Source organism: Mastigoproctus giganteus, chromosome 14 (assembly GCF_048544385.1).
Source record: "Mastigoproctus giganteus isolate SK-2022 chromosome 14, ASM4854438v1, whole genome shotgun sequence".
NCBI lineage: Eukaryota > Metazoa > Arthropoda > Arachnida > Uropygi > Thelyphonidae > Mastigoproctus > Mastigoproctus giganteus.
In genome coordinates, this window is record NC_143588.1 from 68,058,171 (window position 1) to 68,075,313 (window position 17,143).

At 35.9% G+C, this 17,143-nt stretch overlaps 1 protein-coding gene across 2 annotated transcripts in view; it reads right to left on the reverse strand.

The window, feature by feature from the left end:
- Positions 1-17,143, reverse strand: part of LOC150075197 (WD repeat, SAM and U-box domain-containing protein 1-like) — a 157,289-nt gene that overhangs the window by 74,408 nt on the left and 65,738 nt on the right. For both annotated transcript variants that reach the window (XM_090388648.1, XM_090388647.1), the window contains exon 7: positions 4,586-4,619. In XM_090388648.1, the coding sequence (XP_090244774.1) occupies positions 4,586-4,619 (34 nt within the window). The remainder of the gene's footprint in view (positions 1-4,585; positions 4,620-17,143) is intronic.

Consider the following 17,143-nt stretch of genomic DNA (forward strand, 5'->3'; position numbering starts at 1 on the left):
GAAATGTTTCTGTTGTTGTATTGTCACCAGATTTGCCTAGAAGACTAACCTGGGATATCCTATGACAGGCTTTCCATTTCCAAACCACTCTTCAGAAGCTTTAAATGTGTCATCTCTACCAAATAGCTTATGAAATTTAAATGCCTGCACTTTGAAAATTACCCCATTTATTGGTACTCCTTCACTACACTCCTGTAGAAACCACTTGTAAAGCACTGATCCATATCACTGTTCTCACAGTCTATTTTCTTTCTTTGGAAGCCTACTTCATCTTCTATGGAATCTACAAATGAGCGCAATTTTTCTTCCTCTTTCATTCAACTACAGATCATTCCTTCTGGAATTCCACTCACAAAATACACTGAATTTTGTTACACCAATCCTAACTCTTCTGATAATCTTTTAACTTTTTTTCAACTGTATAATTTTTTCTTTTGGTGGCCATTACTCCAGTCTTGCTGATTTACTAATTTTGCTGTGCATTTATTTCTGATGCTATATAATTTACTGTATTTTGAGAAAAACTCAATCAAAACCAGACTGTCTTGCCTATCATAGTGCCAAAGGGAAGTCATGCAATTTCTCCATAAATCACTTGTCAAGTCATGTATATTTTTGTCTAGTTTAAACCTTAACAGTTTTTGCTATCCTAAGTGTAACTTCCAGTTGAAGAAAGGATGTTATGTGCTGTTGTTTACAACAATTCATTTTTAACTAATGTAACACACTTGATGAACGATAGCCATACTCCCCTCCCGAGGGGAGTATGGCTATCGTTTGTAATTAGCATTCCACTGATATACTCTTTTATTACATCTCTAGGTGAGGGGAGAAACCGGGTGTCTACAGTAATTAGTCTCTGATGAATCCTGTTGTTTACAAAAATTATTCCACAACTGAATATATCAAAGCGAATATACAGTCAATTTTTAGCTAATTTCTTGGAAATACAGTAGTAGGATATATAGTAGGTAATGAGTATACTGAAAGGACAGAATTCACGGGATACCTGGATCCTGAAGAATGCGACGCTGTCACCCCTCTCGCTAGTGGATGAACCCACCGCTTGGCAGGTACATAGATACACTGCATCACTGCTTCATATAGACAGTAATTCGATGTCAGTAAGGATAAATCTTGAGTTAACCAACTTTGAAAGACAGATGATAGTGGGTGCCCGACACATGGTTCACTCTAACGTGAAGGGGTTACAGAAATTGCACTATCCCTGTTTGACAGTATCAAGAGTGTATTGGGAATATGCCATTTCCGGAATAACATCTCATTTTGAACAGTGCTGTGTACGGAGAAAGGTGGTGGATGAATGTGGCTGTTGACATCTATCTCACATTGTTTCGGCCAACTGGAGAGTGACAGTGGCACAAATCACCGCTGCCTTCAATGAGGGAGGTGCCAGAAATGTCTCCACCAAGACCATCAGGCAATCATTAGCTGCAATAGGTTATGGGAGCCGCCAACCCACCAGAGTCCAATTGCTAACACCATAACACAGGACTCTATGCCTCAACTGAGCAAAAGAACGTCGGCACTGGATCTTGGATGATTGGAGACGGGTCTCCTGGCCCGATGAGTCCCATTTCCAGTTATTTCAAGTGGACAGGAGAAAGGTGGCTGATGAACGTGGCTGTGATGTCTATCTCGCATTGTTTTAGCCAACTGGAAAGTGACAGTGGCACAAATCACCACCAACTTCAATGAGGGAGGTGCCAGAAACATCTCTACGAATACCATCAGGTGATCGTTGGCCGCAATAGGTTATGGGAGCCGCCTACCCACCAGAGTCCCATTGTTAACACCATAACACAGGATTCTATGCCTCAATCGAGCAAAAGAACATCGGCATTGGATCTTGGATGGTTGGAGACGAGTCTCCAGGCCTAATGAGTCCCGTTTCCAGTTATTTCAAGTGGACAGGAGGGTGTGTATCTGGCAGAAACTGCACAGGCAGGTGGACAGTCAGTAATGGTCTGGGGCATGTTCAACTGGCACACGTTGGGACCTCTGGTATGTCTAGATGCATCTCTGAACAGTCCAGGTTATGTGTCCATCCTTGCAGATCATCTGCATCCCTTCGTGATCATTGTGCGCCCATAGGGCAATGGCCTCTTCCAGCAGGACAATGCGCCTCCCCACAGAGCAATGGTGAGTAGAACATTGTTCAAAGAGCATTCCACAGATTTTACCACCATTGAATGGACTCCCTGTTCACGGACATGAACCCTGTGGAGCATCTTTGGGATGCTGTGGAAAGGTCTGTTGGAGCTTTGGATCCTCCACCCAGGAATGCAACAGAATTATGGACAGTGGTGCAGCAAGCATGGACAGAAATATCCGTGGAATGCTTTCGTGAACTAGTGGACTCAATGCCTCACCGTGTGACTTCCCATTACTAGGTAGTTATCCCATGATTTCTGTTCACTCAGTGTATACACAGTATTCACTTTTTCTAGTTTCCAATATGAAATTGCTAGTTCTTTGATCACACTACTTTTTTTTATAATTTGTTTTGGAGGACATGATCATACTACAGTATACCCGAAATCACGATAGGATGAGGCATATTATATTAAGGTTGTACTATATATATTAAAAAACATATATAAATAATTTTGGAATTATCTTGGAAATAATATACAGCAATACCTTGCTTAGCACGGCTTCGAACAACATGGGTTTCACTATAACACAGTTTTCAATTAAGTTTAAGTCAAATTAACTGTACATATTAAAACTCATTCTCACTGTGAAATATATGCATATATGCTGCGTTGTCGTATCCTAGGTATGCATACATATATGTTGTGGCACCAACTTTACTGCCTCACATGCACATGTGCTAACAGCTCCCCTAAGGCAGTCAGCAACAAAATACAACAGTGTTCAGTATTCTTAATTCCATCCTGACAAGACGATGTGATAGCTTTTCAAACTTCTCATTTCACAATTTATTATTTATCCCTTTAAATACGATCAAAAATATATTTGCATCTTGGCTAGAAATCACTGCCAACAACATGCATTCTGTTTGGCAGCATATTTTGCCCCATTTGGCAAATGATTTCACTGGTTTTGAATTGCAAGTCCAGACAACTGCTGAAGACATTGTGAAGATTCGAAAAGACTTGGGATTCGAAACTTTGGAAACTGTCAATATACGTGACTGCACTGACTCACATGCAAACAACTCAGATGATGCAATTCTCCTTGAAATTGATGAGAAAACTGCATATGAAGAAGAGGAAAACAATTCTGAAGTGGCACCAAAAGAATTTTCAAGAGAAGAATTGGAGAAAGTTTTTCAGGGAGTTTACATGGCCTGTGAGGTGATTATGAATGGAGATCTGAATGTTGAATATAGCATCAAGATATGGAAAATTTTACAAGATGGGATTCGATGCTACAAAGACTTGTACACTGGGAAAAAGAAGAGTCAGTTTCACCAGACTCCATTATTGAAATAATTAAATAAACAATAAAGTTTTTTACCTTTTTATTAATAAAATTTTTGCAATATTTTTTTATTTCAAATCCTTTAAATTGGCTATCAAGTGTAAATTGTTTATAGAGTTATTATAATTTGTTTATAGACTGTTCCTCTGGTATGCATTCAATTAAAACCCATTATAATTATATCTCAATCAGCACGGTTTCACATAATATGGAACAGTTTCGGTACCAATTATCAGCGCTATGCGGGGTATTGCTGTAATATAATTCCTGCAGTCTATGCTAGTGTTGATGATTGTCGGAAAAATGTTGCAAGCACATTAAGTCTTTGCAGAGGAAGGTATTTTGGATTGGTTATGGGGGGGAGGGGGAGAGGAATAAGGTGGAAGTAATTATCATGCAAAAAAAATAAGAATGAGAAATACATTATGAGGAATATGAAGGTACAACAGCTGCCTTCTTCCTATTCCCCTCTCCTACTTTTAGGTATGTTTGCATATATGCATAAGCACCTATTGTCTTCATCATGTCCATTTGAATGAAGCAACTCGGCTCCAAGTGGATGGATTTCCATGAACTTTATATTTGCTTTGTATAGAAAGATTTGTCGAGCTATCCCAAATTTCATTAAAATCAGACAAACAGAAATCCTGCAATTATTATTATTTCATTTTTCAAACAATTTGTATGTAAAAAAAAAAAAAAAAAACTTTAAATGTAGTTTTAATGCAGCATTATTAACTTTAGAGTCCACAACATAAGAAAAATCCTGCTATGCCTCTGAGTATAGGAACAGCTTACTAAATGTCACCTTGCAAAAATCCATTCTTTGAAACCTTGTCATTGTTGATATTCTCCAAAACCTTGTGAAAACCTATTCTTTGACATGTCTTATGAAATAGGACATATCAAAGCATGGATTTTCACAAGTCCTTGGAGAATAGCAACAATGCTGGAATAGGTGAATTATATAAAAAAGGACTATTTTGAGAAGATCATCAAAATTTAGATGGCATTAAGGTAAATAAATAATTAAAAAATTATAATTGTTCTTTTCTTGAATAGCTCTCACATATATATTTAAATCTAAATACATTTAAATTTGATGGAAACTTACTGGATCCCAAATATTAATCAACTTGTCTCCGGCTCTGTAATCAAAAAGAAAAATCATTAGAAACTTAAAAATTGCCACAGACATTCTAATATTAGTTTTGTAGTTTCAGGACTAATATTACAATTTACTAATTATTATATAATATACATTATAATTAATTTTTATAATGAAAATCTGATATACAATTTGTTTATTTTCAGGAAAAACTAATTTTATAAACAAACATACTAATATTATTATTACCCCACTAACAAGGACATGTGAAAAAATTTTACCACTTTTTAGACCTTTTTCCTCCCAAAAAATTCAGTGTTCAGCCCTGCTGAAGAACCTCGTATAGAGGCACAGTATGAAGTTTCAATCAAATACAATAAAATTGATTTACATAAGGTGACAGTGCAAAGAGCTGAGATCAAATGTCATAATGAAGCTCTTATAGCTTCAATTTTAAAAAAAAAAGTAATAATTTTGCTCATGTATAAACTCTGAATAATTACAAGACCAATTGTTCTTAATCTGAACACCCAACCCCTCGGGGATATTTAGTATTAGTAGTGAAAGAAAGCAAGCTTATATAGCATCGACAAAAAAAAATCCATTTCACCTATCCATCTCCTACAACAGTTTGTCTAATTCTTCCTTAAATTAATAAATTTAAGGAAGAATTAGACAAACACAACACTTACACAACAATGGATGAAAGCTTGTGCCAGCAACCAACTACCCATTGGATGAATGCAAACTTCCACACATCTATTCTGCAACCATCCTTCCTCAATTTGAATTTATGTCCCCTCATGTGCACAGTCTGAGCAACAGGAATAATTAACTGAAGCCTTTCTTCAGAAGGGCACACCTTTCTTCCCCTCATGAATCTTGTTGCTCTTCTCTGTACCTTTCCTAAAATGAGGCCTCCAGACCTGCATGCAGTACTCAAGATGAGGTCTGACCACTGCCTTATGCAATTGAATAATCGCCTCCTTATCCTCTGCTAGCAAAATTTCTGTATATCATTGACAAAACCCCATGAGCTATCCTGACAGCCTGTTTGCATTGCTCAGAGAACTTCATATCTGCTTGCACAATTACTCCCAGGTTTTTTTCATTTTTACCCTGAGTGCAGTACTACACTGGTAAGTTACTCTGGGATTACTGCTACCCATGTGCAATACCTTTAATTTGACAATGTTAAACTTCAATTGTCATTTCTCAGCTCAATTGCCTAATTTTTCTGGACCTTCTTGCACCAGCATACCTTCATTACTGTCATTAAACACCCTGCTAACCTTTGTATCATCTGCAAACTTAGACATTAAGCCTGATATACCTTTATCAATATTATTAATAAATATTAAAAACAACAGGCCCAGCACCATACCCTGTTGAACTCCACAAATAACATTAGTACCTGAAAAGCAGTGTCCAGTGATAAGCATTGTCTGTCTTCTCCCATTCAACCGTTGCTTTATCCATAGCAGTAACTTGCCCTTAATGCCACACCACTCCAATTTGCACAGTATTCATTTATGTGCAACTTTATCAAAAGCATTCCTGAAATCCAGGTACGTGACATCAAAATTATTTTTTTGCATCCAGTTCTTTTGTTACAGCATCCAATAAAATTGGTCAGACAAGATCTCCCCTTAACAAACCCATGCCATGACTAAAGTATAACTGCACTCCTGTCTAGACGATCCTGCATTACTTCTTTAACCAATGACTCCATTATTTTCCCTGGAACAGAAGTTAAGTTAGTTACTGTAATTACTCATGTCACCCTTTGATCCCCCCTTGGTGAATAGGGGATACATTTGCACATTTTCAGTCCTTAGAGACCTCCCCTAAATCCAAAGAGGCTCTCATAATCATGGCTAAGGATTTGCTCACTTCCTTTACTGCTTTGCCTCACTTAATATAATTAGATAGATTCCATCCACCTCAAGTCCCTTTTTACATTTAGCCTCAACAATTTCTCATCCACTTTCCTCTCTGTTATTACAAAATTGTTTAGCTCCCTATTAGAGTTTGATAAACTTCTGACATCCACTTCTCTAAAGAATTCCTCATGTGTGAATGTAGATGCAAAATACCTATTCAGGTTGTCAGCAACCTGAACAGGATCATCAATAGTTAAACTATCAATATCACGTGGACCAATGTGGTTCATTCGTTTTATACTAACCTGTTACCTGTTAGTGAATTTTCCGTAAATTGAGGCTTTAGCCCTAAATCATTTCAGTTAATGACAGACGTATTTATGTCAGTTGAGCCTCAACCAACTGCTTTGATAAAGCTATTTTGTTCCTCTTATGTTTGGGTTACCAGGCATCCTGTAATTAATTATTTTGTCCTTTGTTCTGTATTGACTTTGTCAGGATGCCCTAAATGTACTATATTCAGCTTTTTCAATAAATTACAAAAATTCGGCAGCCAGAGCTATTTTTTTGCCACAGTAATTGCCGCTTAAATCACTTAAATGGCAACACTACTTCAATTTATCGTTAGTTTGCAATCCTTTCAACAATTCAACTCTTGTTTAGGGTTAGTTATGAGTTCGGACTTGTGACAGATGCACTGATGCAGCCGTGAGATTATCAAAGTCAATCTTTTTAATTCTTGCAGTGGTTGCTATTATCTATTTTTTTTATATTTGTATATTTGAACCTCAAAATGACAAAATGCAAGTGTAAATTTTGTGATGAATTTTCTGAAAATTGGATATTTATTAAATGAGGAAAGTCCTTGTGCAGCTGTGTTCATTCAATATCAAAAATGGTGGAAAGTCAGATATAAACCAGCATATACTAACAGATAAGCATAAGAGATGTATGGTTTCCTCAACTAGTACCAAAGAAAGTGATACAATAACAAATTTTTTCATTAAGAGAAATTCAGATGAAGAAGATAAAATAATTGCTGCAGAAGTTATAATGGCCTTCCACACTGTATATTATCAGCAGTCTTTTTCAGCTCAAATGACTGTTTGAACATAATACTACTACTAGAAGTATTTTCTGATTCCAAAATTGCAAGCAAATTTTAAAGTGCTTCAGGACGAAATCTACTGCAATAATAAAAAATGTAATAGCTCCACTTACTATCGCAAAGTTTATCAAAGATCTATATGCCTCACCTTTTTATGGCATAGCCACAGATGCAAGTAATCACAATGCAAAAAAAATTTTCCCTTTGCTTGTGCAATATTTTTGTCATGAAAAAGGCTTGCTTATAAGGCTATTGCAAGTAAAATCTCTGCCATATGAGACTTCAGAAACAATAGCAAATTTTTGCAGAGACTCGCTTATTGGTGTTAGGAGTTAATGAGAAAAATTGTACTGCTTTTATTGGAGATAATACAAATACCAATTTTGGTGGATGTTTGCGTAAAGGTGCAAACAATGTTTATTCAGAGTTGAAGCAAAGCATGAATGATTCTATGGAAGGTGTTGGCTGTCCTGTCCATATTCTGCATAATGCTGCTCAAACAGCATTTGATGTCCTTTCTGTTGAAGTAATTGTCATGAAATTGTTCTCTTACTTCAGCATTTATACTGTTCAAACTGAACGATTAAAGGATTTTTGGGCCGACCGGGCTAGCCGAGTAGGTAAAGTACCTGCCCGGCAACCCAAAGGTCGCGGGTTCGATTCCCGCCTCGGGCTTGGATCAAAGTACTGCAAAAACCTTGGGAGGTGCAATATGGCCACAGAAGCCGATGCGCCAACAACTACCAAATCAAAAAAAAAAAAAAAAAAAAAAAAAAAAGGATTTTTGTGATTTTGTTGGCATTCGGTATTCTTCAAATCTCTCACATTCAAAAACCTGTTGGCTCTCTTTAACAAATGCAGTTGAGAGAATAAGTTTATTTGAAGCACTGAAATCATACTTTAATTCTGAAGAAAAGGCCCCAAAAATTCTTGTTGGCTTTTTTAATAATCCATTGAGTGAAGCCTATTTATTTTTTGTTCATAGTTTTCAATATCTCTTTAGCAATAGGAATTATGCAAATTGAAAGAAGAGTAACCAGTGTTATGGAAGTACTCCATTGCTTAAAGAAACTTGTTGAATTCATTAAAGAAAGAATTGACAAAAAATTTATCCCTTTAAGTGTTGAGCCTCTACTTAAAAGGGACAACATTACTTATGAACGGGAAAAGAAATTCTGACTTGACTTGCAGTGGATAATTATTACAGCACTTGCTATGACTATCTTTTGAAATGGATTTCATCCCTTGAAGAATTTGATTATTTTACATAGATGTTACTAAATACTCTTCCAGCATGGGAACGAGTGGAATCATCACATGTGGTGATGAAGAAGGAGAGGAAAAAAATTGACAACAATGGTCATTTTTTGTCAGTGAACAACATTTAAAAAAAGTCGTTGATCAAGAGATGCAATGTAATCCTGAAGAATGGAAAAGCAAGTTATGCTATGAAAGATGGTATTATGTGCTTCAACAAATCAAATTTGAAGAGCAATTCTCAGAGTTGTTAACTTTATGCCAGTACATGTTCAGTATACCAGCTCATAATGCTAATGTTGAGCATGTTTTCTCATTAATGAATGTTCAATGGACAAAAGAATGAAATAAGTTGGATGTGACCATTGTAGAAGCTATGTTACAATATAAAAGGAACATAGACTGTAACTGCAAGGAATTTTATAAGAAAATTCTGCAAAACAAGGAACTGTTAAGGAGAGCCAAATCATCAGGGAAATATAATTAAAGAAAGAAGTATGTAATTTAGATACTTATAATTTATTTTAGATAAACAATGAATAATTTTTAGTATAAGTATATCCCATACAATATTTTTCTTTTATCTCAATGTACATATGCATAGGAATTAGAAATAATTCAAATTTAACTGGGCATCCTGTATTTTTATTTGCTAAATCTGGCAACCCTATTTTATGTTATAAATTATAGTTACCAATTTTAAAAACTTTCAAGAAGCTGGAGATTAGGCATTTTTAAGCATGAGGAAAAGGGTAGTTTTTTTTCAAAAAGTGGTTCTTCCCATAAAACAGGAGATTTTTCAGAAAAAGTACATGGTTTTTTTTAAAGTCCACACTACACTAAAAATTAGATATCATTGGCAAATACATATTTGACATTAAAATACAGTAATAGGATTGTTTACCAATAGAGCATGCTTTCAAACATTAGCTCATCTAACGTTTTTTCATTCATTTGAATATTCTATTAGACAACTTTTATTGCTCAAGAAAGATACTGTTGCAGACTTTGTCCTTTTCAGATATGTTGAATCAAAGTTTTCTTCATAACAATGGCCCTGCTATCTACACTTGGCAGTAGACAGCACCACCAAGTTTCACCAGAAAGAGAGGATCTGAACTCAGGTTTTCTAACTTGGCTGAATAATTCTCTCATGCTCAGCACTGCTATGAAGAAGTATTAAAATGACAAGCACATCTTGGGTTAATTTATTTTATTGCAAGCTTCACTGTGTACTTGCCAGTTCTCTAAACAAGGCCCACTGTACATAAATTTTTTCTTCTTTCATAATAGCATCTGACAGATTCTCACACTCAAACTAACAGAACTGATAGTGCAAAACATCTGTTGCTTCATCTATTTCTTCATCTTTAAGAACACGAAAAATTACTGAAAGCCCATCCACAAAAAATTTCATATTCGAAACTGATGCACTGCCAACTAATGAAATTTGTGCTAACTCAGCATTTATAAAAACATCATTTTTCAATGGAAACTTGTGCACCATGTAGTCACATGTAGCCATAAAGTACTCCCTCACTGAGCAAAAGAACAGATCTTTCCCCTCATGTCTTAGACTCATCATTCTTGTTTAGTCTACTATGGTAATCAATTTCCAAAATGGAAGCAGAAGATGTGAAAACAGTTGGTAAAATAAATTGCATACAATATTCCTCAACATATCTAGGAGTAAAATGACCTTAGTATGTGAATGTGAGGTACACTGGATTGAAGAGCTATTTTGATTTTCAAACATTGGCATAACATCTAAAAGAAACAAGCAAACTGCTTTATTCAAGCCAGAAGACAGAAATATGAACAGACTTTTATACAAGTGAGGATAACATTCTTAGAATTATTAACTTGCTCAGCTTGTTTAGGATTGCTTTTATGAGGTTTGCAATTTCAGAAGTTCTTTTTCTTGAGTTCATCAATTTGTCTTCTTTCAAAAAACTTTTGGAACATGAACTTTTCAATTTGGTATGAGCTCTGAAAAGAGCTCATACTGCTTGCTTTTCTCAGTTCTAACCTCTTCTATAAACAAACTTGTCAGAGGTTGCCACTGTTCTGCCAATCTAGTTACACATTTAACCAAAATTAAGCAATGTGCACACGCACACTAAAATCTTTCTTACTTCAATGATCCAGTGGCTTTAACTGATGCATGTCACTGAATCATGTATGATTCAGTGGCATGCATCAGTTGAACTTTTAAATCTATCTTGCCTTTTAGCACTTTTCACTAGATAGTAGTATTTTCCTACTGAGTATTCATCTAGTTTCACAGGAAGATATGCAACTCCTATATCAGCACATCAATTAATAGGATGGCAAGGATAGCCTATTAACACAAAGTGCCCAATCTCATCTTTTAATATCCTTGCTACTTCAGTTTTATGCTTACTATAATAACAGGCACATTATAACACTGAGTGTGACAAACAGTTTTTTTTGAAGAAATTCCACATTTTCCGGTTGTTCAAAAGATATCTAATGCCGTACCCTGTAAAGTTCCCATCCAATGCTGACACAGGTTGAAGTTGCTTTCAATTTGATGATTTATTATTATTATTAAATGTCAACACAATGGGATATAGCTTGGAATCACTTTGATTACTGCCACCTGTAGCAATCAAAAATGGCCAATTTTTCAGAGCCAACACTACCTCTTCTTTCCTTATCCATGCAATTCCACCAACAATGCTGTTAATTTTTTCTTAAACATTTATTTTTGCATTTTTTCCTATACACTCATGCTGTTTTTATGTTTGTTTGTTTGTTTGCAAATGTCTGATTATATCACATTTCCTGCTGTTTGAAACTGAATTATCACATCTACACACAGTAAACAGGGCAAGCATGTTACTTTTTTTTTTTCATATTTTACAATACATGGAAAATCTTGCATATATGTATATGTCTTCTGAAATTTTACATCGTATTTTTCTGGCACGTATTTCTTTGGTATCTGACTGAAAGACTGTTAATAGGCGGATTATAGCCAAGTAGCTCATGCGCCATGAAACCCCCATAACAACAACAACATTGTTAATTTAGCTTTGAACTTAAGTGCTACTGGCACCTCCTTGGCCAGGTGGGAAGGAGCAGCAGCAGTGCGTAGCACACGCTTCCTGATGAGACCAGGGTTCGAGCCCGTGACCACCAAATACGGAGGATGCAGAAAGGTCAGGGAATGACCAACGCATATCCCCAGAGCAATATGGCCTTAGTTGCTAATGCTCCTAAAAACCAAATAACAACAACAATCAAGTGCTATTAAATAACTGCAATAATAAAGAACAACACTATTATTGTGCTACTGTTTCTATTTTGCAATGCAGACTACCACAACTTCTACTACTACTTCTTTTCATTAACAGTAAATTTGTTAATGAAAAGAAGCAGAAATTTGAAATTAACAAAAAAATCCAATTTTTATGTAGTTCTATTATTTTTTGTTAAAAGAAAAAAAAAAAAAGATGGAGAACAGCTGAGTTTTTGCAAACAAAACAACAGAGAAATTCTTTATCACCAATTATATTATGATCGTGAGACAGAAAATGGTCAAATCAAATCATATAAAAAAAGATGAATTCTCCATCATAAATTCAGAGAGTTGGTAACTATGTAATATTTATTACGGCACAGTTAGAGGTAGTTGTAGTAGTAGTGGCATGTGATGCAAGAAAGCAAGTGTATGAGCTTATGCAGCATCAGCCAAAAAAAAAAAAAAAAAAAAAAATCACACCATTCCCTCCAAATGCCTGTCCAGTTCCTCCTTAAATTTATTCAACCTATCAACTTCCACAACGACAGATGGAAGTTTGTTCAAGCAATTAACCACCAGCTGGCTAAAGGCAAATTTCCGCACATCTATTCTACATCTGTCCTTTCTTAATTTGAATTTATGGCCCCTTAGGTTCGTAATCTGAACAAGTGGAAGGATCCCATCAGAATTCAGCGTGCTCAACACATTCAAGGCCTTATACACCTCAATCAGATCACCGCGCAGGTGCCTAGTCTCCAGCCACTGCAATTTGCAGAACTTAAGCCTCTCTTGGTAAGAGGATCCCTTCATTCCCCTCACCAATCTTGTTGCCCTTCTCTGTACATGCTCAAGCAAATCTACATCCTTCCTAAAATGAGGTCAAATACTAATTCTGAAATTTCAGTTTTGCTGAAGGCTACAGGACTAATAACATGTTCCCCAAAATTTAAATTACTTGCAAGGGCAAAAAATTCTGCACTTTTAGAATGCAGATTTTGGTGAATACACTCTTTGAAAATAACATCATTACAGCATCTTTCATTCACATATACTTCACCTGAAAACAACTTTTTTTGAAAATATCTATTCACAGCCATCTTATAAGCTACTAAAGATCGAATGGGATGATGTTATAAAAAAAAAAAACGAAAAGGAATAAATTATTTTAACTCACAAATAATAGTATTAGCCATACAAGTATAAGCCACAAAATTTTGCTGCACTAAATAAATATTAAAAATATAAAAATAAATAATAAAAAATCTGTGTTTCCCTCCTCACAGCTAACCAGTTGACATCTGAATTTCCCCAAGCTTCATCAACCTCAACTACCTATGAAGGTAATTTCTTCCAGCAATTAACAACTTGCTGGTTGAGAGAAAACTTCCTACAATCCACTCTAAACTTCTTTCCCCCTAATTTTAATTTATGGTCCCTAGTTGTGGAATCATTTATAACTGAAAATTTTGCCTTCATTCATTTTGCTACTCCTCTCAGAGCAATGACTTCCACGAGCTCCCCCCCACAACACACACTCTAAGGTGCCTGGTTGCCAAGCTTCATAGCTCACATAATTGAAATCTTCTATAAGGGTGCCTTGTTGTGACCTCACCAAGCAGGTTGCCTCTTTGGACTCTTTCAAGAAGCTCAATGTCTTTTTTTAGGTGCAGTCTTCATACTTGGACACAGTATTCCAAATGTAGTCTAATGTAGGTAATGTAGTCTTACAATTGCTTTAGACTGTGGAATTATGACCTCCTATTTCTGTAGGTTACTGTTCGATAAATGATTGATGACATCATGGGCTTCCTAGGCTGCCTGTTTACACTGCACAGGGAACTTCATATCCACCCATATCTTAACTCCCAGATCCCTTTTTTTTCATCCATTGATTTTAATTCAAAACTTATTCACCAAGTGCATAGGTTTTGGGGTTGTTATTCTTTAAGTGTAAGACCTTGCATTCTGCTGCATTAAAACACAGCTGCCACTTCTCTTCATTTACCACTCTCCCAATTTTCACATTGTTTGCCTAATTTTAATATCATGCTCTCTATCTCGACCTCATTTAAAAAAAATCAGAACCAATCCGGAAACCCCTCGCATAATGTTAGGGTATTGGCGTCCACAGAGAGTGGACGCCAATAGTGGGTGTCAATCTGAAGCATAATCATTTATCACAACCATCTGCTTCCTGAAATCCATTTAATCTTAGAACCTGTGATTTTAACATGTTCCAGTTTCTAGAGTAACCTCTCATGAGAGGCCTTGCTAAAATTCAAATAAACAACGCCAAAATTATTTCATATATCCAGCTCATGAGTAACTAAGTCAAAATAGCTAGCCAGGCTAGTGAAACATGATGTTCCCTTAACAAAATTGTCTTGTATAGCCATAGGAATTCCATTTACATTCTTGCTTTTTTGCAAAGTTGATAACTTCTACAAGCAATTCACCAAATATAGCCAACATAACAACAGCAGCTCGCAACAGATGAAATTCAAATGTAACCTCCAGACTCAAGCAAATGGACAAAATGTTTTGGAATGTGCTCTTTCATCTCATAAATCTTCACAACATTGATTGCCAAAGATTTATCAAATTTCAAGCTTGTAGGAGTCAGATTTCCAGTCAGATGAAAAGAAATACAAACAGCAGCCTGCTTTCAACCAAGTAAATAGCAACTGAATGTTTAATGTACTGTACTGTAAGTCTTATTTTGTTAATATGCAAAATATAATCCATATTCATTGTTTTATGTATATATGAATATTGCTTATTGACTATTTTATTTCCTCTGTACTAAATTATCTGCAATGCTCCAGTCATGTGTTGTGAAGGGCTTGCTGTAATATGCAATAAATGAATATTTATTTATTTATATCTAAATGTCTGTTTAAACAATTTGTCATTATTTTTGTCCTAATGCAAAAATGACAAATATGCCCCTATACTGCACAGAGTAAAATCTAAATTATGTAAAACTAGCTAAGTATAAAAATATTTTAAAAAACTGATATTCTACTGATCAGAAATACAGTACTTTACAGAAAGTGAGTTGGCAATAGTCCCACAGTAACATAGTCACCAATGCAATTTGATAGTGCAAGCAAATATGTGCAACCCAAAATTGCACAGCCAATTGTTAATTGTGGCAGTGGATTAACAGCAGATGTAAGTAGTTTATGGGATTATTATTTATCATTATTAGCCATATGGTGCAAGGAAGCCTGAGGCTTATGCTGCACCAGCCAAAAAAAAAAAAAAAAATCCCACATTACCCTGAGTGAGTGAGTGAGTGAGTGAGTGCGAGAGAGAGAGAGAGAGAGAGAGAGAGAGAGAGAGAGAGAGAGAGGGAAGAGAAGGGAATTGCCAAAAAAGCAAGAAGAGAAGAATGATGATATCCAGCTCAGGACCCTGGGTTTGCCAAGCCCATACTCACCAGATATGAGCCCCTGGGTAAATTCTGTTGAATTCCATATTGCACTTACCATATAACCTTCTTGATAATAACACAACGGTCAAATAAAAAAAATAATAATGTTAATGTTATTATCAATGCTCCATGTAAATTTTATTTTTTATTTTTTTCTACTCTGATACAAAATATCAAATGTCTGAGTTTTTGTGTGGTGGTCTCCATACACCTCTGAGTCATCTGTACTTGACTGAACTCAAGCCGGCTGTGTGCATGTAGTGTAGATTTGTGAAAGTGTAATGTTTGGAAGTGTTGTTTTATTGCAGGCCAGCAAGCAGGTGTTTAGTAGCCAAGGGGGGAACACTTGGTTTGGCATCCCTTGACTCCCATCCCCAGCCGTGTGGAGGCATACCTGTTTCTACTATCAGTGGCTCCTGTTTCTACTATCAGTGGCTCTTGCTAGCATCCACAGAGAGTATCTGTGGGTGTCAAGTGGTGCTGAAAGGAGAGGGTAGATAGTGGGAGAAGTTTGGGTGGGGTAAGAGTAGAGTCAGAAAGGGGATGAAAGTGAGAAGCATCCCCTGGAACAGGAAGAGGGAAGTTGTGAAAGCTAGACAAAAGATACAGCTATAAGATGGCTAGAGGAGTTTACACCTTCATCATAGCTGGTTTTTTAAAAGTTTTCTTTTCTTTTTTCTTTTTTTTCTTTTTTTTGGGAGCCAATATTCTAATAGTAATAGTAATATTACTATTAGAATATTGGCTCCAAAAAAAAAAAAAAAAGAAATGAAAAGAAATTTAAAAAAACCAGCTATGATGAAGATATGAACTGAACTCCTCTGGCCATCTTATAGTACTCCTCTAGCCATCTTATAGTACTCCTCTGGCCATCTTATAGTATTTGCCATATAGCGCAAGGGAGCCATAGTCTTTTGCTGCACTGGCAAAAAAAAAAACAAGTAGATAAGAAAATGCAAATTATATGTTTTCCCTCCTCAGACAGGAACTATCCAATTGACCTTCGAATTTATTCAAACTGTCAGCCTCGACTACCAGTGAGGGCAAATTTTTCGAGCAATCAACGATTCGCTGGATAAAAGAAAACTTCCTACAATCTAATCTAAACCTCAAGCCCTGTAATTTGAATTTATGACCCCTAATTTTGGAATCCTTTATAACAGTGAGAATTCCACCTTCATTCATTTTACTAATTCCTCTCAGAGCCTTATAACCTCAATCAGGTCACCTCTGAGGTGCCTGGTTGCCAAGCTGTAGCCCACATAATTTGGAGTCTTTCCTCATACAGTCGTCCCTCTGCCGATCTCACCACTCAAGTTGCCTGTCTTTGGACCCTTTCAAAAAGCTGAATATCTTTTTTCAGATGAGGTCGCCACACCACAGTTAACAGTAACTAATGCCATAGTTAACAAAGAGCTGCAGATTTTATGGTAATGTACGGGTTCAGTCTCAAAACATAGATACTACTATTTGCATGTTACCCCAGGACACAGTAAACTATGTATAAAATGCATAAAGCCACCATTAGCACAGAATGTGTGATTATAATTTTGTTTATAGAAAAGTAAGTTTTAGTTAATTCAGTCTGTAAAAAGTTTAAAGAAATGTTTCT